Here is a 20,540-nt window from a genome sequence, read left to right on the forward strand (position 1 = left end):
TCAAAGAGTAAATCATAACTCCAATAAGAAGGAAACTGGAGAGTTAGTCTGAGTTCCAAGTAAGGGGAAATTCCTAAACTTACATTTAGGCCTAAGAGAGAAAAGATTTTTTCCCCCTCCTAGTCCCCACCCTGGCCCCTACCAGAACTCATCCACCCAGAGTCCCACCTCCCACTATGCAAACCGCACAGATCTTGCACTGGAGCAGATTCCTGCTCCAGGGGGCGAGCAGAGGGCTCCACTGCTGATGGCCACGCCCCCCGAGCCACGAGAGATAGTGGAACCGAGGTCACCGCAGACTACGCCACCCTGGAAACGGCTCACACCTGTGGATGGAGACACCAGGTCAGAATTCTCTTCAGTCCCGGACATAGGGTGACCCAGAATTTTTTGGAACCAATAATGAACTCTCTTCACACTGGAAGGGACCAGCAGTGTGAATCTTTTGAACTGCAGGCAAATCTAAACCCATTGCCGTCTGCTTCTTAAAGCAGTGTGGTTAGCAAATTGGACACCTAACTCTACTTGAACCAGACTAATGTTGAGATGTGTTTATACAATCTTTGAGCAAAATCTGACGGATCACAGTGGAAGAATCATCTAGATTCTTTCATCTTTCTAGGATTGCTAGAAAGATGAGGGGAACAGATAGACACCTAGGCTAAGGACTGTGTATACATTAGGTTATTAAAGATAAAAACGTAAGGGTTGCCTGCAGTGGCCCCAAATAATCAGAATAGACATTAAGTGCTTCTTCTTATTAAAACCACTTGAGACATATTCTGTGTGCAATTAAAGACTTGGGCTTTTTTTGCAGAATCATTTAGGGGGTCAGAACTTGCCACACTGATTAGCTTAGGCTTCCTTGATATTCTAGATAGATCCAAGTAAAGGCCAAATATTTTGGACCATCCATTTGTCTGGATCCCAGAGGCCACAGCTACTACTTTCCTCACTCAGTGCCCCATGGACAGAGATTCGGTCACCAATATTAAGACTATTCACATCCAAAAGAACCATGCCCACACACACCCCCAACTTACAGATATTGACTGAGCCCACGCCTTCACACAGCCTGCAAGAGAGAAGAGAGAGTGAGCATTAGAACCAGGTTTCCCTGCCCTTGCAACAGGCCTATTCATCCTGAAGCAGGGGAGAGGAGATGAGGGGCTGGAGGCATGCCACCCACCTACTGCAGACAGCATCAGTGTTGGCATTGCTCCCTGAGTTCCCCAAAAGGCCACTTTATGCCTCATTTGCTTCTTGGCCATAAAAACTTGATAGTAGAAATAGGGGGGCAGTGGGAGTCATCCTTCTTGTCCCTTGCTTGGCTGGAAATTCCAGCCAAGCCAAAGAATAGGTGATGGGAGCAGCTACTGCCTAACTGGACACCTCTGGGTAGGAAAAAGCTTGCCTATTATCTAAAGTGATTCATTTTAATCCCACGATTTTAAATGCTACCCCAGATATCCATCTGACTTGATAAATGCAGAGGAAGGATGGAAGGTGTGGTGGTTAAGAGCCAGGACTCTGGATCCAAGCCACCTGGAATCAAATCTGGCTGAGCCACTTCTATCTGGATGACCTCGAGAAGTCGTCTAACCTTTTTGTGCCTCAGTTTTCCTAGTCATGAAATAAAAATAATAATACCCACCTTCTAGGGTTGTCATAAGCTCTACATGTAAAGTGTCTACAGACAGAGCCTGGCACACAGTAAATCCAATTAAGAGTTTGCTATTAATATTATAAGTACCTCATTAATAATGAGACATTTATATCTCTACAGTGGGCTTTTCATAGATGCTCCCTCCTCCCACACACTTACCTGTACTTTGTTTCTTTGTCTCCCCCGTTTTTTAACCCCAGCTTCAAACCTTTTCCTCCAAGAAAGCTCTATTCTCATTCACTCAGAACCCTCCGACACTCCACAGCTTATAAATTAGGATATAGCTTCCAGCTCACTTTCCTACCACATGAATCTGACTTTGCCACAGCCTTGGAACTGTCCTCTTCCAGATGATTCTAACCAAGGCCCATCGTGGTGCCTGCTGAGCCTAACACTGTCACCAGCTACCTTCGAGCTGAGTGATTACGGTTGCTTTTATATTCTCATTTCCTATACTTTGTAAAAAGAACATTACTTGTGTAATCCAATTAAACATGTTAAATACCAAGAGGAGAAGGTTTATTATAAGGTCTATTGCCACAATGTGCAAAGCACAATACATTAAACCACCTTTTAAAATCTGATGTGTTGAGGACAGTGCATTATTCATTATATAGTTGAGTCATTAATACACTAATGGTTATTATCATAATGAAAGTAAGTTTCACAGCGCAAATACCAAGCACCCCACAAAATGCTGGTGAGTGGGTTGGGTGCTTAAGGGTACAAGAGAGGAGATATCTCTTATGATTCATGCAAGGCCTGAGGAAATGGACAGAAAAGTTTACCTCCTTTGGTCATTTATACTGTAAGTCCAGCAGCATGGCCAGCTGCCTTGGGTGCCACTCATGTCAGATTTCTAACACTAACGGTGTTAATAAGGAGCCTATGCGTGGGTGCAGCCCTTCCTGGCTAAACTGGCTAGAGATAGTCTTATTCTGATGACAACATGCTCCTAATCATGCTTACTATGTGTTCCATGAACTCTTTCCATCCTTGCAACAGCCTTAAGCAGTGGGTTTTGTGATGACCTGTTTTGCAGATAGGAACACTGGGGTATAGGGGTTTAAAGCTACTAAGTAGTAGAGCTGGGATTTGAACCCAGGAGGTCTGGCTCTCAGCCCGTAATCTTAACCTCCATACTCTGCTCTCCAGTGAAGCCTGCTCCCTGCCCCCATGGGACTCAACTAGGAGGCAATAATGATGTGGGCACCTCGAGGCTGGAAGCTCATGCACCATCTCAGGTGTAAACCCACATCACTCCTTCGCATGCTGACTTCACCTGCCCTCAATTCTTGGTTCAAACTGTCAGCACAGCCTAAAGTATCCTGTCCCTTTCTTACCCCTTCCCCAACAATTCTCTCTCCTCCTCTGAGATGCCTCCCACAGCCCCCCTGGGACACTAACCCCAATCACCTGAAGGATGGATTTATGTCTGCCTCTGTCTTCCCCTGTTAAACAAGGACCCTGTGCTGCTCATTTCTAGTCACTGGTACTAAATACCAGACTATCTAGGTTGACACAACCCACTGAGATGTGATTGCAGAAACATTGTTTCAACCTGCAGGGTAAAGTTGTTGCCTTGGAATGGGTTTTAGGTACAGCCTGGGGTGGGAGGGGGGTGCGGGGCGGACAGTATAGGAGGGGAAAGATCACGGAGTGCTAGCCCTGAGATTGGTGATATTTTAGCTGCGGTCTTGGACTTGCCCCTTCCTCCTCTCTGGACCTCAGTTTATCTGAAAATGGGGAAATGGCTGGACACCATGATCTCTAGAGTCTTTCCCAGTCTGAACGCTCTCTGTCTGGGGAATTACAGTTCAGTAAGGCACTCTTCTAGCCCTGAGTGGGGTTGCAAAGCGACTCCAAGAAGCGACTCCAAGCCCTGTCCTCACCGGCTTTCCTCGCCCTCCAGCAGTTTGCGATAAGTGGCAATCTCCACATCCAGGCCCAGCTTGGAGTTCATCACCTCCTGGTACTCCTTGAGCAGGCAGGCCATGTCCTGCTTGGCCTTCTGCAGGGCGGCCTCGAGCCCGGCCAGCTTGCAGCGTGCATCGCTGATGGCCGCCTCACCCTGTTGCTCCGCCTGGGCCACAGCAGCCTCCAGTTTGCAGCGCTGGGAGAAGGAAAGGAGGGAAGGAGCTGGAGAAGGGACCAGGCTGTGGGAGCCCTGATGGGTCTCCTATAGCCTTGGTCATCCTATTTTGCCTCCATTCAAAATGGTCAACTTGGAAATCAACTAGACAGAGAAATAATTGCTTTCTTCCTTCATTTCTGTACCGCTTTATTGTAAAACTCAAGTCCATGGTGAGCTGTTAGAAGGAGAAAATGTTAGCACAGGAATAGGACTGATAATGATTAGTGCCATTGTCTTATATTTGTTTACTGTTGTTAGTTTACAAGGCACTTTCACAGTTGTTATCTTATTTGCCCTTCAAGTTACTCTGCAAGCTTGTCAGAATAGGCCTTGTTATTCCCATTATACAGATGAAGAAACTGAGATTCAGAGAGGCTATGACCTGTTCTAAGCAACCCAATTAATTAATGCCAAGCCCAGGTTTTCAGAGGCAACTGTACGGGGTCTCATCTTTGGCCCACTGAGATCAGCCTGCTGAAAGAAGTTTCCATTTACAATGCCTAGCACACTAACCACAGCTCCTCCCTTGGCCCTACCTAAGAAAACTCTTATAACTTGATAGCAAAGAATACAAATAACCTGATTTTTAAAATGGGCTAAAGATGTAAATAGACATTTCTCCAAAGAAAACATAAATAGCCAACAGGTATATGAAAAAAAGCTCAACATCACTGATCATCATGGAAATGAAAATCGAAACCACAATGAGAATCTCCTCACACCTGTCAGGATGGCTATTATCAAAAAACCAAGACAAGGGTTAATGAGGATGTAGAGAAATTGGAACCCCTTGCACACTGTTGGTGGGAACGCAAAATGGTGTAGCCATTATGGAAAGTAGTGTGGAGGTTCCTCAAAACTTTAAAATTAGAACTACCACGTGATCCAGCAATCACACTTCTGGGTATTTACCCAAAAGAACTGAAATCAGGATCTCTAAGAAATGTTAGCCACCCTCTGCTCGTAACTACATGATTCACAGTAGCTGAGATGTAGAAGCAACCTACATGTTTGTGGACACATGAATGGGTAAAGATGTGGTACAGACAGACAATAGAACACTATTTAGCACTTAAAGAGAAGAAAATTCGGCAATATGTGACAATGTAGATGAACCTTGAGGACATTATGCTAAGTAAACAGGCCAGACACAGAAAGATAAACACTGTATGATTCCACTTATATGTGGTATCTAAAATAGTCAAATTCATAGACTCCAAGTGGAATGATGGTTGCCAGGGCTGGGGAAAAGGGGGAATGGGAGGTTACTAATCAATGGACCTAAAGTTTCAGTTATGCAGGATAAATAAGGTCTAGAGATCCACTGCACGACACTGTATCTGTAGTCAACAATAATGTGTCGTACACTTACAAATGTGTTGAGAGGATAGATCTCATGTTGAGTGTTCTTACCAAATAAAATCAACCCTTTTTAAAAGCATATCAATGTCCAAGTGAAGATAACTTCGACTCTTCTCTAATTTCACTTCCGGAAAGTCAACCTTTCCCATATCTCACTTCCTCAGCTGTTAACAGTAACAAAGTACTTGTAATACATCTTACATAGTGGATAAGAACAGCTAACAGAAGGGAGAGAATAGGAATTGAGCTGGGGATATGTGAGAACTCAGTGTTATGATAGGGGTAGTATCACAAGCCCATGATTAAAGAATGAATTATATAATATCTTTTCTTACATGTAGAAAATTTTAATTAGAACTCTACTCCCTGTATATACAAAAAAATTAATTTCAGACAGATTAAAGACCTGAGTGTGAAAGGTAAAACTATGTAACTAGTAGAGGAAAAAATGTAAGAAGATACCTTTATGACCTCAAATTTTCATACGTATGAACCATTAAGGTAAGAATTGATGGATTTGGCCATATCCAGGCTAAAGATTTCTGTTCGATAAAGGACACCAGAGCAAAGCACACAGATATTAATGGGAGCATGTATAACTGACAAAGGGTTACAGTCTAGATAGAACGGACAAGAAAATACTGCAAATCACCAAGAAGACAAGAATTACAACAGAAAAATGGGCAGATGACATGAATAGGCAATTCTTAGAAGGGGAAATACAAAGGAGTAAGTGTATGTGGAAACATTCAACATCACTAGTTAACAAGAGAAATAAAAACGCAGATAATCAGATTCTGGTTTACACCTACTAGATCCATAAGAATTTGTAAGTCCGATAATACTACATGTGGGAACAGAAGCCCTCGTGTGCTGACAGTGGGAGTGTATACTGACACAGCACTCCGCAGGTATTTATGGAAAGTAAATAAGTGAATATCTTACAACTCAACAATTTCATTCCTTGCTGTATACCTGCAAAGCATCTCTCATGTAGGTGCACGTGAGATGTGTATTAAAATGTTCATGATACTACTGACCGGTTGTATTAGAAAAGATTTGGAAGTAAACTAAATATCCAACCTAAACTATGGTTTAGGACTGTTATAGAATTCCATTAACAGAAATAATGAAACAGGTCATCTATAGCAACATGCATGGATTTCAAAGACATAATGCTAACTGGCAAAGGGAAGAATCAGAATGAGATTTATGGTACAATATCATTATGTAAATTGAAAACACTAAAAAGTTTATAAAGATATATTTTAAAGTACATATGCATATATATGTAAATATATGTATGAAAGAGGACAATAAGGACATATATTAAATAGATAAACCAGTCCTGTCCCTAAAACATTTTGTGCGCTGTTGGTCCTTCAGATGCAGGTTGTTAAAATCTAAGCCCTGCCAAAGACAGCAGCGGCCCCTAAAGGTAAGGAGAAAGCAGAAAGCAGATCAGAAGCAGCAGGTGCACCCAGTGGGGTCTCAGTGTTCCCCGACCTGCTGCTTGGCGTTCTCCACCTCTGCCGTCAGCCTCTGGGTCATGCGATTCAGGCCGTTGAGCTCCTCCTTGGTTCTGCGGAGGTTCTCACTCTGCTGGGTCACTGTGGCCTTCATCTCCTCACACTGTGGGTTGGAAGACAGACGTGGGGAAATATTCAATGATCACGACATGGTTGTAGGGTGTGCTGGGAGGTCACTGGTCCCACCCTGCCCAGATTAGCCGGCGTACTTACTGTTCTTCAGCAATAGTCCCACCTGCTTCCCCTGCTCTGAACCTAGAACCTTTGTTGCAGCCCTCTGAGCATCTGGGTGCCTTTCCCAGGGAAGCCCCAGGTTCATGGCTATCCTCCCTGCCCAGGGAGGCAGCCCAGCCCTCCAGTTCACCTTGGTTTGGTACCAGGACTCAGCCTCGGCCCTGCTGCGGCTGGCCACATCATCATACTGAGCCTTGATCTCAGCCATGACCGAGTCCATGTTGAGCTCCCGGCTGTTGTCCATCTTCACCACCACCGACGTGTCAGAGATTTGTGACTGAAGAACATAGATTTCCTGTAGGAGACAACAGCCAGGGCCCTCAGCTCCAAATTCCCCTCTGACTCCTGTCTCTCTAAGTAATCCAAAAATATAATTTCAACTCTGAAACTTTAGGAAATAAATTAGAAAGCTACTGGCAAGTCAGAAGAATTTTACATGTAGCTGTAAGAGGAAAAGGCTGGAATTTGGACCATGGCCTCAAGGCAGTGAGTAAGGTGGAATTTCATTAATGCTGGATCAATAGAGGCAGATTTCTATGGGAAGGAACAAACTGGATTACTGCGCCTGGGGCCTAAACTCTCCAGATCAGCTCTCTGTATGAATCCAGCCAACCAGATAATGGTCAGATTTAGAGTCCTGGGTTTTCTAATTGTGTGTCACACTATAATTGTCATTATATCTGTATAAATATTCTTATATTGTCAAAACTCCAATTCATGTAGTGCTGTGTAGACAGGCGATGAATTATAGTCTTTCAAATCATTTTAAATGGACATTATCCATTCTCATTTTGAAAGGAAACCCTAACTACAGAAAATCTCCTTGGTCACAAAAGGAAAGGATGTGGAGATCCTAGACGAGTAAAGAATGGACGACTCTTCCTAGAACCAAGGAACCAGGACAAGCCATACCCCAGGAAAAAACTCCTCCATCTCCTCCCTCACTTACTCTTCCGGAGACAGGGAGACTCACCTCCTCATAGAGAGCCTGCAGGAAGTGGGTCTCCTCCTTCAGTGCCTCCACATTGGCCCCCAGGTCGGCCTTGTGCAGATAGGCGCCATCTATATCCTGGTGGCGAAGACAAGGGAGGGTGGCCATGGGGTCATTCCCTGCACTCTACAGTGGACCCTAAGGCTGCCTCCTGGCCCATGCCCCGCCCCTGCCCGTCTAACCCACAATTACATGTCTAACCTAGACTTCTCGTCTTCACCTTCAGAGGCCCTCTAGGAGGGACAGGGCCTTTGTTATCTACCCCTGACATTGCTCCCCTACAGACTTTTTTTCCAGTTCCTCTAAAATTGGGGCTTTTGCTGAATCACATAGCCTAACATCACAGCCCAAAGCATCAGGCTGCTGCTAAGCCAGACTGGCCCACGGAGCATGACCACGAGGGGGCCAAAGAGCCACAAGTGCGCCTCCTTGGTACGTCATCCTTGGCGCCCGCATCAGGCAACACCCAACACCCAAGTAGCTGACTCTCCTGCCTGAGACCAAGATCATGCCCCTATTGGCAAGTTTTTTAACCAGCCCTCTCTCCATTCCATGACTACTCACAAATAAGGTGGTTGGTAAGCACCTTATTTGTGAAAAAGTATTAGTATACACTTCAACTCACCAATTTGAAACCAAAGGGAAATTATTAGCCATTTTTCCTCTGTTTTTTTTTTTTTTCTTTTCATTATCTGCAATTGCACTGAATGAGGGCTATAGCTCACAAAATCACTAGCAAGCCGAGAACAAACACATCCCGACCTGGCGAATTCAAAAGTGATCATTTTGGCTAATCAGGGAGATTATAAACAGCCAAACGGCAGTTTGATGAGGTCGTTTTTATATAAAGCCTCCATTAGCACGGTCTGGGTTCCTGCACAGGGGCCACAATGGCCCAACCAAACTCTTTTTGTTGGGGGACTCGAGTGCCCTGCCACCACAACTGGACCAATGTGACCTTGGCAAGATGCCCCATCTCAGAGCGTCCAGTGTCCAAGAATTAATTGCTCGCCATGTGGAAAGAGTCACTCACCTTCTTCAGCACCACGAACTCATTCTCAGCAGTGGCCTTGAGGACCACCTCTTCTTCATACCTGAGGAGAGAGAACACACCGCCCCTCAGGCTTGGGGCCATGCGCTGGCCAGCAAACCCTAGGTTTTCAAGACTCCCTGGTTCTGCCCTTGACTATGTGTGCCTCGAGGGGAAGAGGCTTGGCCTCTCTGGACTCCTATTTCTCAGGCACAAAAAAAAAAGGAAAAAGAAAAAAGAAAAACACCAAAGGACAATGGACATGAAGTCTCTGGTTTCTAGTCAAAGCTTGGAAGTGAAGTTATTGCAAAACCTCAGGGAGTCATTTACTCTTTCTGCATCTTGGGTTAAATTGCCTGGTGTGCAGTAAGGCACTCAGTAAATTTGTGAGATGAATGAAAAGCACGTGCTCCAGGGGTCCTTCAACCCTAAAACTGCACAAAACATAAAGCTCCGTGAACTCCAGGACATTCTCTTTCCCCTCCCCCAACTTCCAAGGACTTGAAATCCTGGAGGCAACCCACTCTGCCCGGACTACTAGTAAGACTTCCACAGCCCTCCTCCAGCCTGGTTTTTCCTTTGCTCTTGGCAGCGAGGTCTGATGTCTGGCCAAGCCCCATTCAAGGCAACGAGAGAGACCAGAGTTCCCAGAGCATGGTTTTCACAGCTTCGTAATTACAGGGAATTTGGGCTGCTATAAACTCTGAACTCTGTAATTACTGGCCCGGTATCCCCAGAGTAAGAAACAGATTTTGACACCTACAAACAGAATTGTGTCTGAATTTGCATCCCCCGCCTCAAGGAAAGTAAAAACCCATTGCTGAGTCCACCTGGATGGTAAAACCTGATCTTCCAAGACCAGAATTTTAATTACTTCCAATTAGAATTACTAGGGCTGATTATGTCCTAGTAATTCACTCTGTTCTTATCTGCCAGATAAAGTGGGACAAGTTAACAGTGATGAAGTGAGCAAAACTAGGTAACGGCCAAATTAAGCAAGTCAGGTTAAAATAAGATTTATGTGGACCTTTGAATTGTACAGCCTTGCAGAACAAGAGCTCAATGATTTATCTTCAGTATAAATAAAAGAACTCTCTACAATCATAAGATATCTTTAATGGCATCGGTCTGTTTTTGTTTGTTTGTTTGTTTGTTTTGTGTTTTGTTTTTTTCAAGATTTTTCTTCCAGGACCTTTCCTTTCCACCCATCCTGGGGCCAACCACTCCCAAGTTCTGCTCTCTAGCCCTATTGATCTTAGTCCTTCTGTTTCATTTGTCCTCTAACTCTGGGTCAGTCTGTGGCCTGGATATATGTCTCACTCCTTCAAGGCTGGTATGTCTCCTCTCTAAATCTTTTCCCAGTCCCCAGGATGGGCCAGCGAAGCTGGGAGCCGAGACAAGATGAAGCAGACTGATATAGTGAACCAACTGACTGGTAGACTGGAATGACATTGGCCTTCAGCCATGTCTACCTCCAGGAGAGTTGTATGGACTAAGCCAAGACATACCCCACTCCTATAACCACCCCCAGCCCTGTCATGCTCACTTCTTCTTGTAGCCCTCCATCACCTCCTGCACGTGGTTGAGCTCTGAGGCCAGCCTCCCGCTGTCGGCCTCCGCGCACTCGGCCTCCCGCCTCAGCGTCTCGATGTAGCCCTCGAACAGCGGCTCCAGGTTGCTCTCACAGCACTTGCGGTTCTGGTAGAACTGCCACTTGGTCTCCAGCAGCTTGTTCTGCTGCTCCAGGAAGCGCACCTACAGCCCAGGGTGGGGGAAAGAGACTCAGGAGGAGTCTGGGGAGGTGCCTTATCCCCAAGAATTCTCTCTGCCCTTGGGGATGGCCCCTGACCTGTAGCAGCCTGTGACCTTCCCCCAAAGGCCAAATCATTTACAAATTCTGAAAGTACAGTTAATAATTATTCCCCAAATAACTTCCCCTCATTCCATCCCCGTCTCCTGGAAAGAGCACACAATTTATTTATGATTTATTTGTTCTGCACAGAATGAAATAACATCTGATCCTGTAAAATATCACAGACCGTGTGTGGTAGGCCAAAAATAGCCTCTCAAACGTGGCCATATCTTAATTCCTCTAACTTGTGAATTTGTTACATTACATGGAAAAGAGATCTTGGGGATAGAATTAAGGTTATAGACCTAAAGATCAGGAGATTACCCTCAATTATCCAGATGGGTCCTACAGTAGTCACATGGGCCTTTCAAAGGAAGAGGAAGGCAGAAGAGTGAGAGAGATGCTGAGAAGAAGCGGGGAGAGATTTCGAACATAAGAAGCAAGAAGCACTCGACCACCATCACCAGCTTTGAAGATGGAGGGAGGAGGGGTCATGAGTCAAGGAATGCAGGAAGCCTCTAGAAGCTAAGAACAACCCTTCCACCTCATACCTTCCCATCCCCGTCAACCAGCCAGCAAGGGAACAAGGACCTCAGTCCTATAGTCAGGTGGAATTCAATTCTGCCAAAAACCTGACTGTCCCTGGAAACAGGTCTCCCTCAGGGCCTCCAAAAGAAATGCAGCCCTGCCAGCAGCTTGATTTCGGCCTTATGAGATAATAAATTTGTGTTTTTTAATCTGCTAAGTTTGTGGGCATTTTTATGGCACGGATTTAAAAATGCAACCTCCTCACTCTGACTCCAGGGTGCGGGAGCCCAAGAGGGCAAACCCTGGACCAAGAGTTAAGAGGCTTCTGACTGTCTGCCTCTGCCACCAGTCAGGCCTCTGTGTCTCATTGTCTCTGAGCCTCACTGAGGCAGCGAGAATACATCAGCAATTTACACTGACAGCCAGCCCCCAGGCCCTATCTAGCCCACAGGCATATTTTACTTGGCCTGCACATAGTTTTATAAAACTTGATTAATTGCCAACATTTAATAATTAAGTGACTTCAGGCAAGAATCTGGATTTCCCTGACCTTGACAAACCGGACACTCAGGTAATGCTGGGCTTGTGTCTGGAGGTGAGTGGCAGCAGCTGCCCCGGAGACAGGCATGCCTCTCAGCTTGGCTTCATTCACCAGGCACCATGCAGCTGCCAGCCCTAAGCCTAGTATAAAGCAACTCTCCATGGCCCGTGCTTTTGGGAAAAGGAACCAAAATCCTGATTATTCAAAAAGGATCTGCCTTAGGTCTCCATATGCAGACCCAAGTAGTGGGAGCAGGTCTCTGGCCTGCCTGCTCTACAGGTTTAAACCTGCCACATGGGTGTACTTTGCACTCCTAGAGCTTATTCTGATAGAAGAATGATGGAAGGAGGTGAGTGCTGTCAGCATCCCCAGGGGAGGGACCCGGGTGATATCCAAAAGACCACATGCAAAGATGCCTTTGAGTCTGCGTGCTTAGTGTCTTCACTGTGCTTTTGAGCAAATTAGGAAAATGCGCCCCTCTAGGCAGATGCAGCCCCCCACCCACCACCAGGGCACACAGCACAACTAGCAGAACATGGGCTGAATTTCAACCTCCCCCTCATCTCTCTTGGTGGGTGTCCCTGTGTTGTGAATAACCTGCATGATCCTACGTCAGCTTCTTTGTGCCAATGGAAAGGAAGAGTGGTTTGGAGCAGGTTAAGAATGGATGCACATCACCTTCACTTGCAGATGTGCCTATTTCTGATGGTGGTGTTTGTCTGAGAGCAAAGCTCCCACCCACACCACCCGGTGTGCACTTTCTGGGTATAGAACGCACACTACTCCACTCTGGAAGATGAGCCTTTCCTCCATTGGACCTCAGTGGCTGTCCTCCCCTAACGGTCAGATTGCAGGCTCTCAGAGGCGGCATCGGGGTCAAAGAAAACCAGAGCTGTATGTCTAACCAGAAGAAGGGCTCAGAAACTGCAACATCGGAAAAGTGTGACTCAACAGCCCCTCCGCTGACCTCCCTTAAGTTTCTCAACTCAGTGTCTTTACTCTATGTAAGTGGGTTGGGGTGGAGGATGATGTGGATAGAAGTCCTGGGGATTCACAGCCTTCCTCTGCTGTCCCCACCAGGAAAGAGCAGGAAAGGAGGTTCTGGCCCCTCTTCATCCTGGCTCCCCTCTCCGTACTAGGGATGACAGCATCTCCTCCAGGAAGCGGGTCAGACTAAGCAGAGATGCCCAGCTCACCTACCCTCCTCACTGTGTGATGGCTGAGATTCAGAGGATGGGGTCCCAGGCACACATTCAGCTCTTGCTGGGCAGGGTAAGCGGCAGCCACAAACCTTACTGTTCTGGCTGGTGGCTTTACATTCATCTCGCATTTGACTCTCAGAGCAACATTTGAAAATCAAGACCCTCATTCAGCCACATTCTCAAGGCCATGTGCTAATCGGTCGCAGCACTGGGACCCCAAGAATTTGAACCTGGCCCATCATTGCGTTTCAAGTCCCTTGGCCCTTCCTAAGCCACAGCACCAGGGGACAATCGACAGACCCACCTTGTCGATGAAGGCAGCGAACTTGTTGTTGAGACACTTGATCTGCTCCTTCTCCTCGTGCTTCACGCACTGCGCGTTGGGGTCGATCTCCAGGTTGAGGGGCGTGAGGAGGCTCTCGTTGACCGACACGGTGGTGATGCAGGGCGGGCTGGGCCCGCAGAGGCCCCCTGCCCGGTAGCCAAAGATTCCTCCACTGTGTAGGGGCCGTGCACAACTCACTGCGATTCGTGGGGATCCCACTGCACACAGGCTCCGGCTGCCAAAGCCCCCAAGGCGCCTGTAGCCCAGCCCCGCAGGACTGCCCCCACGGTAGGCCATGGCACTGGCACAGCTGCGAGCCCCAGGCTTGGGCATGACGGCGGAGCAGGAGCTGAAATTCCTGATTCCGTAGCCAGAGCTGATGTGATAAGAACGGCTCGCCATGCCTCTGCTCTGCGGGGCAGTGCCAAGGGAAGTGGAGGGGACCCAAGGACACCAGGTCTCGCACCAGAGACTGGTTTAGTGTTTCTGCCTTTTATAGGGCAGACAACAGGTCTCCTGACAACATAAAAGGCAAGAGAAAGTTATTAATGCCATTTATGAGCGTGAGAATCACCCCCAGGGGAAACTTGAGAAGGAAAACTGAAACTTGCCACCTTTAATAGCGTATCAAGGAGACCCTGCATCCCAATAAACCTGCCCCCTGACTGTTCAAGCCCACAGGCCTAGACATATTTATTTATTTAACCATAATTGCTCTCTAGCCCTGTGAGTAGACCTCACATCATTATCCTACATAGGCAAGTAGAGGCCTGGGCCAACACATTCCTGACACTCAAAAGGTCCCATGTCCCACCAAGGCCCCACCGGCCGGCTCTTCCCATGTTTCCCCTCTGAGGCTGCAAGGACCCCTGGCTCATCACCCAGGGCGAGCACATGTGGAGTGAGCCTCTTCAGACCTTTCCCTGTTATTGCTCTGAGCCACATTCCATTTTATAGTAGAGTCGTTGCAGTTGGTACTGCCCCCTGGATTCAGGAATCATGTCTTATCTCTGTGCACATCCCTCGTGGCAACTAGCGCATATTAGGTCCTCGGGAAGCATTGCTTGAATTGAAAATACTGAACACAGGAGGGAATGGCCAATATCTGGAGAGGTTCTTCATCTAGTCTACAAATATCAGCCAACACTCTATGATGTGCCAGGCCCAGGAGCTGGCCTGGAGGAGGTGCCTTCATTCACTGGCAAGTGCTGAGGTCCCACCAGAACAAGGCGATAATCTAGATGCTGAGGGAAATCAAGCTGGGTGGGCAAAGTTTGCCCTTGAGGAAGCTGGGTCTCATGGGGAGACCAGACACAGGGAGGAAAGATCCACGACAAGAGAGAGAAAGATGACTGATCAGATACAGGGAGGGAGTGCTCCTGGCTTTCTGAGGCCATTCATGGCTGGCCACAGAAGCACAATTCTCACGGTAGCTCTTGCCGGTAGGGAAGAGTTGAGTGTGCAGGAAGAGGAGAGAGCTCCTTCGCGGTGGATGCACTGAACAAAGCAAGCAAAATAGAAACCAATTTGAAAACTGATGCTCTGGAAGGGGCCCACCTCATGCTGGTCTCTATTTGTTTCTTTCTTTCATTCGACAACTGTTCATTGAGTACCTACTATATGCCAGACATCATATAATGAGCAGGGGATACATCGGTGAATAAAACAAAGATGTATACTTTTGTGGGCTTCCTTTGCAGTGGGAGATATCAACGATAAACTTAATAAATGAATAGACTGTACGTTAGGTGGTGATAAGTGTTATGAAAAAAAGAAATAGAACAGGATAAGAAAACTCAGGAGAGCTAGGAGAAGGGTGGTCTGAAGAGCTTCACTGAGAAGATGACACTGGGCAAAGATTTTGAGGAGGTAAGGGGATGAGCCATGTAGGCAGAGCAAAGAGCCGGTGCAAAGGCCCCAGGTGGGAACAGGCTTGATGTGTTCCCACCAGGAGCAAGGAAGCCCCCGTGGTCTGAGTAATGAGAGCCAGTTCCGAGTACAAGCGAGTTCGGGAGGTACGGGGAGGGAGATTATCCGTGCCAATTAGGGAGGGCCAGCAGGCCATGTGAGGACTTAAGCTGCCATTGAGTGCAGAGTGGAGCTTTGGGGGCTCTGTGCAGAAGATGAACATGACCTGACATGATCACACTGTTGAATGATCACAGTGATGTAATGGCTGCCTGGAAAACAGACTGTAAGGGAGGAAACAGTGAAAGAAAAGAGAAGGGTCAGGAGGATCTTGCAGTAATCCCAGGGAGATGCCAGAAGCTCATGCCAGGAAGGAAGCCCTGGACAATGTAAGAGGCGGCCACCTTTGGATGGAATTCGAAGAGCCAATCCGATTTCTTGACAGATTGGATTTGGAGTGTGAAAAAAAGGAGAGGTCGAGGATGCCTCCACACTTTCTCATGGGTTAAACTCATCTCCACAACAAAGTTAATCAGTGGTAGAGCGAGGAAAATGCCAAGGCTATCACCCCAAATGTTTGACCTAAGCTCTGCCGACTCTGCAACCTGGCACAAGGTACCTACCCTTTCTGGTCTCCAGTGTTCCCAATGGTGCATGCAGGAGTTAGGCCAAATACCTTTTTGTTGGAAATCCTTTAGAGTCCATCATTCCACTGGGCCCAATAGATGATAGATGATGATGATGATGAAGATTAGATAGATAGATAGATAGATAGATAGATAGATAGATAGATAGATAGATAGACAGATAGAGACATAAATCACTTCATCAATTTTCAGCACCACACATGAGTCTATAAAAGTTCTTTTACCTTTTTTGAGAGTCTTGGTGCAGTCATTTTGTCAACTCAGACATGGCAAAGGAGGTATGACTGTGTAAGTTTTGTTTTGTTTTGTTTTGGTGCAGCCCCTCTGTGCAAATCTCCATGCAGAAGAATACCATATAGAGTTGGCATCATTCTTGGAAGGTGCTCTGGTGAAAGTGAATTAATTGGGCGGGAGTGAGCTCTGGAAGAGGGGTAGGGAGTCCTGGAGAGTGATAAGAAAATATTAAGATCAACTTTGATCTACAGATTAATTATCCAGGTGTTAATTTCTTGCCATTATTGTCAAATCTGCTTAGTTACCTCCTATGTTATGTGTTTCCATCTATACACATTCAGTCCTCCTGCCAGGTGGGAGGGACAAGTTCTGACTGCACTTTTCCTCGTGTACACTGACCACCCTGGCAGAAACAACCTTCTGCAGAATTGTCCTTCGTACATCACGTGAGCCGTGTTATCATTTTGAAAAGTGCCCTCTTACCAGGTGTGACAATCAGGAAGTCACCATCTCTCCAACCTCAGGACTCCCCTTTGTTCCACAAGTACCAAGATTTCTGACAATCATTCCCCATCATTTCTAGAAGGTCTTTCAGTCTCCCTAGAACGTAATGTTATCTGAGCCCAAGGCCTTCAAAACACTGAGATGCAACCTCACTATCATGGCCCTGACCTTCAGCTATCACCTTCTGACTATCTCATGCTTTTTCAAGTCCACTCTTGGATTTCTCACTGACATCATCAATATTACGAGGGTATCTCCCAAAATAAAAACCCAGAAGGGAAGATCTCAACTTGAATCTTCTGCTGTGCTCAGCTCCTGAAGGACAGTTGGCAATTCCCGGCTCGATTCTTCAGCTGGAAAACTACCAGGGCTGGAGTGTGGGAGGCCCTGTCAAGAGAGAATCCAGCTGTGAGTGAGCCTGTTCACACCCACCCAGACAGCCCTGCTATGCATTTGTCTTTGACAGCAAGCCTTTCCCGAGCACCTGAATGTGTCTGGAAGGGTATCATGGCCACATGAGCTGGTGCTTTGTGGCTTAGGACTGCATGGTGGCCACTGAATAACCTTCCTCTCCCCTTCATCCATGAGTCCTTGGCTTGGCCTCTCTCATTCACTCATCCATTCATTCAACAATTAATTATCAAGCATCTGGGTGTCGGGCATTGCACTAGATGCTGGAGACACCAAGACAGGCCAGAGCCGATCCTTGCCCTTGAGTAGCTCACAGCCTACTGGTCACAGTGGAAAATCAGTGTGATAACAGACATGTACAAAGATACCTGGCTCTGTTAAAAGAAAATGGGCCCTGAACCCTGTCTGGAGTTCCCAAACCCAAGGGATAGTGTGCGCAAAGGGATGGAGGTATGAGCAAGGATGATCCAGTCCAGGAAGTGCAGCTCATTGAGTATGGCTGAAGCGCAGGGTGTCCCTTGCGGAGTGATGAGAAGTGAGGTTGGAAACACTTAGGTAGGGCTGAAACGTGAAGACCTGTGTGCCCCTCCCAGGAGTTTAGGCCTTGTCCCGTCAGCAGTGGAGAGTTTTCCTCTGATAGCGACATGCAGGGGTGGGTGGGGCAGGATGAATAGTGATAAATGACGGATGCATGGGAGGAAGGTGACTGAATGTACGATCAGATCAACTCAGCAGTGAGGTGAAGAAAAAATTGTGGGAACATAAAGGAGGCAGAAAATCTAGTTGGCAGCTATCGCATGAAAGGAAATGCAAAGTAACGTGAGCCTGAACTAAGATAGTGTGGGAGGAAATGGAGAAGAAATGGGAAGAATCATGAAGTATGAGAGGGTTTGTCAATTTATTGGATGTGGGGGGAGAGGAAAGGAGTCCACATGATGATTCTCAGGTTGGCGGCTTATGCGAGAGACTGAAAGGTGGTGCCAGTCTCGCTACAAGGAGAATGGGAAGAAGTGCAGGTTTGGCCTGGTGGGTGGGGACCTGAGCTCCATGTGGTTATGCAGAAGTTGAGATGCCTGTGGGACAACAAGACGGAGAAAAAGAAAACACAACCCGGTGTTGAGTGTTCACAATGGATAGAACATGCTCAGTGCTTTCTATGTATTGGCTGCACTAATCTTCCTAAAATCCCCGCAGAGGTAAGTGTCAACCAGGATGGGCTAGGCTTTTTGGTGACAACAAACAGCTCCAAAATCTCTGTAGCTTAAAATGACAGCGTTTACACCTGACTCATTCTAAACATCCACTACAGTTGCCTGAAGACTGATGGAGTAACCACTACCTGAGACAGCTCCAGTTGCGAGGGTGGAGGGACAGAGAGGTCTGAAGGGCCATCCTGCCAAACACTCAGGAAAGGAGAGACCTAGAACTACCTGGCAACCAGCACTAGTGATAGTGCTAGAAGATGTGTTATTGTCACTGAGGCTCAGCTAAATGGGATGGCTAAGATGAAACAGCAGGTCATAGAGGAGCTGGGTCTGCCTGGTGCCCAAGGCCAGGTTCCCAAGCCCCACATCACTCTACTGACTGTCCAGAGGAGGCTGGATGTGAGAGCAAGGGACCCAGACAGAGATTAGGAATCCTCAGTTGCCACTATTCCACTCTACTGACTGACTGTCCAGAGGAGGCTGGACGTGAGAGCAAGGGATCCAGACAGAGATTAGGAATCCTCAGTTGCCACTATTCCCTGTTTAATACAAGCACTCAATATGTTCCCCATATGCCGTAAGGATGACCATGGCACTTAAAGCTCTGCAAAAAGCTTTCTGACTCAGCACCTGGATGTCTAAGCGAACTCTGCTTCCCTGAAGGTCAAACTTAAAGCCATCTCACCAGGCGAGGTGCAGTTTTGCATCAGGAATAAGTAAAAAAGATGACAGAATGGCTAAGAGCAAGTTAACTGCCCTTCCCTGAGCACTACAGCTGCCGTCAGGCCCTGCATCAGGACACACTGGTCCCAGCCCTGCCTGAACTTGTTGAGATAATTAAATGAGACAGCTGTGCAATGCACTTAGCACAGTGAGTAGCACATACTGAACATTCAACAAACAGTCACTTTTGCTATTATTTCCCCCTTGGGGTCTTACAGGCATCTCAAGCCAATGTGTACTGGAAATGAGCACAGACAATGAGGACCCTCAGTGCAGGTACGAATTATCCCACTCATTGTACTCTCTCTGGTGTGCAGCATAAACTTGGGCCATTCTGCAGATCGCATTAAATATGGATATGAAACAACATCACAGTCAGTGAAGTCCTGCACCAAGAAACACAGTGTCATTCTGCTGGCTGATGTGAAAAAGAGACAGTGATACATCGAGGAGAGAGGGCTGGCATGGCACTCAGAAGCTTGGGTTTCTGGATCCATCTTGGCCTTGACCTGGCCATGGGGCATGACGACAGCCACTTACCCTCTCACTGCAGTAAGAAAGTCAGTAATAGACTTTAGAATTATTTCCATAAGCACAGGAGTTTTGGGTCAAACTTTAAGTATTTAAAATTTTACTAAGTAGAATACCTATTTCCCTCACAATTCAAGATCAGCAGAAGGTTCTTGCCTGTTGGTTAGATCCCTGCTTCTAAGATGCTTTCAAGCGAAGTGAGATATGCTGAGATAGGCAGAGGACAGACAGCCCAGCACAGAGTAAGAACCCAGAACCAGGACCAGCAGGGCAGGTTACACCCTAGGCAGGTAGAAGCGGGAGCAGGGATTCTGGGGCATGGAAAAGAAAGAAAGAAGTCTAGGGGGCATCTCTTGAGTCTCCTGCATCTGACAAGGAAGGAAGACACAAGCTCTTCTGATTTCCAGGGTGAAGTAGCCAGTAAAAAGCTATGAGGCAGATGTACAATAAACAAAGGTATTCGTGTGGTATTGTGTGAGGAATGGGAGATTTGGTGAATTTTTCCTGTGGTCCCAGAGTGGCAGCCACATCCTAAACCTGAGCACAAAAGGAAGTTAGTTCCCCCCAACTTCTAAGAGAGCTGCACATTGGACCTGGCCACCACCCTTCATGGTCGCAGGACCCAAAGATGGTTTGGGAGGATAGGTGAAATAGAAGGGTCACAGTCTTGCCAGCACCTAGCAGCATGGAAGGCAAGATGGAGCCATACATTGCAAGACAGCAACAGTGTTGGGGGACCTCACAGGAATCAACATTCAAACGTCAGGCTTGCAGGGCCACCACCTGACTTTAGAGGAGGTCACGGATCCTGCTGCTTCCACCAGCTGCCACCTAGGCAGAGCTCTGCTTGACCCAAAACAGGACAAAAATCTCAAAAAAGAAGATGGACTATCTAATAAAAGAGCCTGAGGAGCCACTAGAGCCATAAACAGATTAGCCAGGCAAGAGAAAAGGTGGCTGAAGGGTGGAGAGGCATAAGAGGT

At 46.9% G+C, this 20,540-nt stretch overlaps 1 protein-coding gene across 1 annotated transcript in view; it reads right to left on the reverse strand.

Annotated features, from left to right (window-relative positions):
* Nucleotides 1-3,554: 3,554 nt before the first annotated feature.
* LOC102891571 (keratin, type II cuticular Hb6) overlaps nucleotides 3,555-20,540 on the reverse strand; it is a 42,856-nt gene continuing 25,870 nt past the window's right edge. Inside the window, exons 2-8 of the mRNA XM_025045375.1 lie at nucleotides 13,374-13,561; nucleotides 10,493-10,701; nucleotides 8,950-9,010; nucleotides 7,899-7,994; nucleotides 7,056-7,220; nucleotides 6,669-6,794; nucleotides 3,555-3,779 (exon numbers count right to left, since the gene is read on the reverse strand). Of these exons, the coding sequence (XP_024901143.1) occupies nucleotides 3,555-3,779; nucleotides 6,669-6,794; nucleotides 7,056-7,220; nucleotides 7,899-7,994; nucleotides 8,950-9,010; nucleotides 10,493-10,701; nucleotides 13,374-13,561 (1,070 nt within the window). The remainder of the gene's footprint in view (nucleotides 3,780-6,668; nucleotides 6,795-7,055; nucleotides 7,221-7,898; nucleotides 7,995-8,949; nucleotides 9,011-10,492; nucleotides 10,702-13,373; nucleotides 13,562-20,540) is intronic.

Source organism: Pteropus alecto, unplaced genomic scaffold, assembly GCF_000325575.1.
Source record: "Pteropus alecto unplaced genomic scaffold, ASM32557v1 scaffold220, whole genome shotgun sequence".
NCBI classification, from domain to species: Eukaryota; Metazoa; Chordata; class Mammalia; order Chiroptera; family Pteropodidae; genus Pteropus; species Pteropus alecto.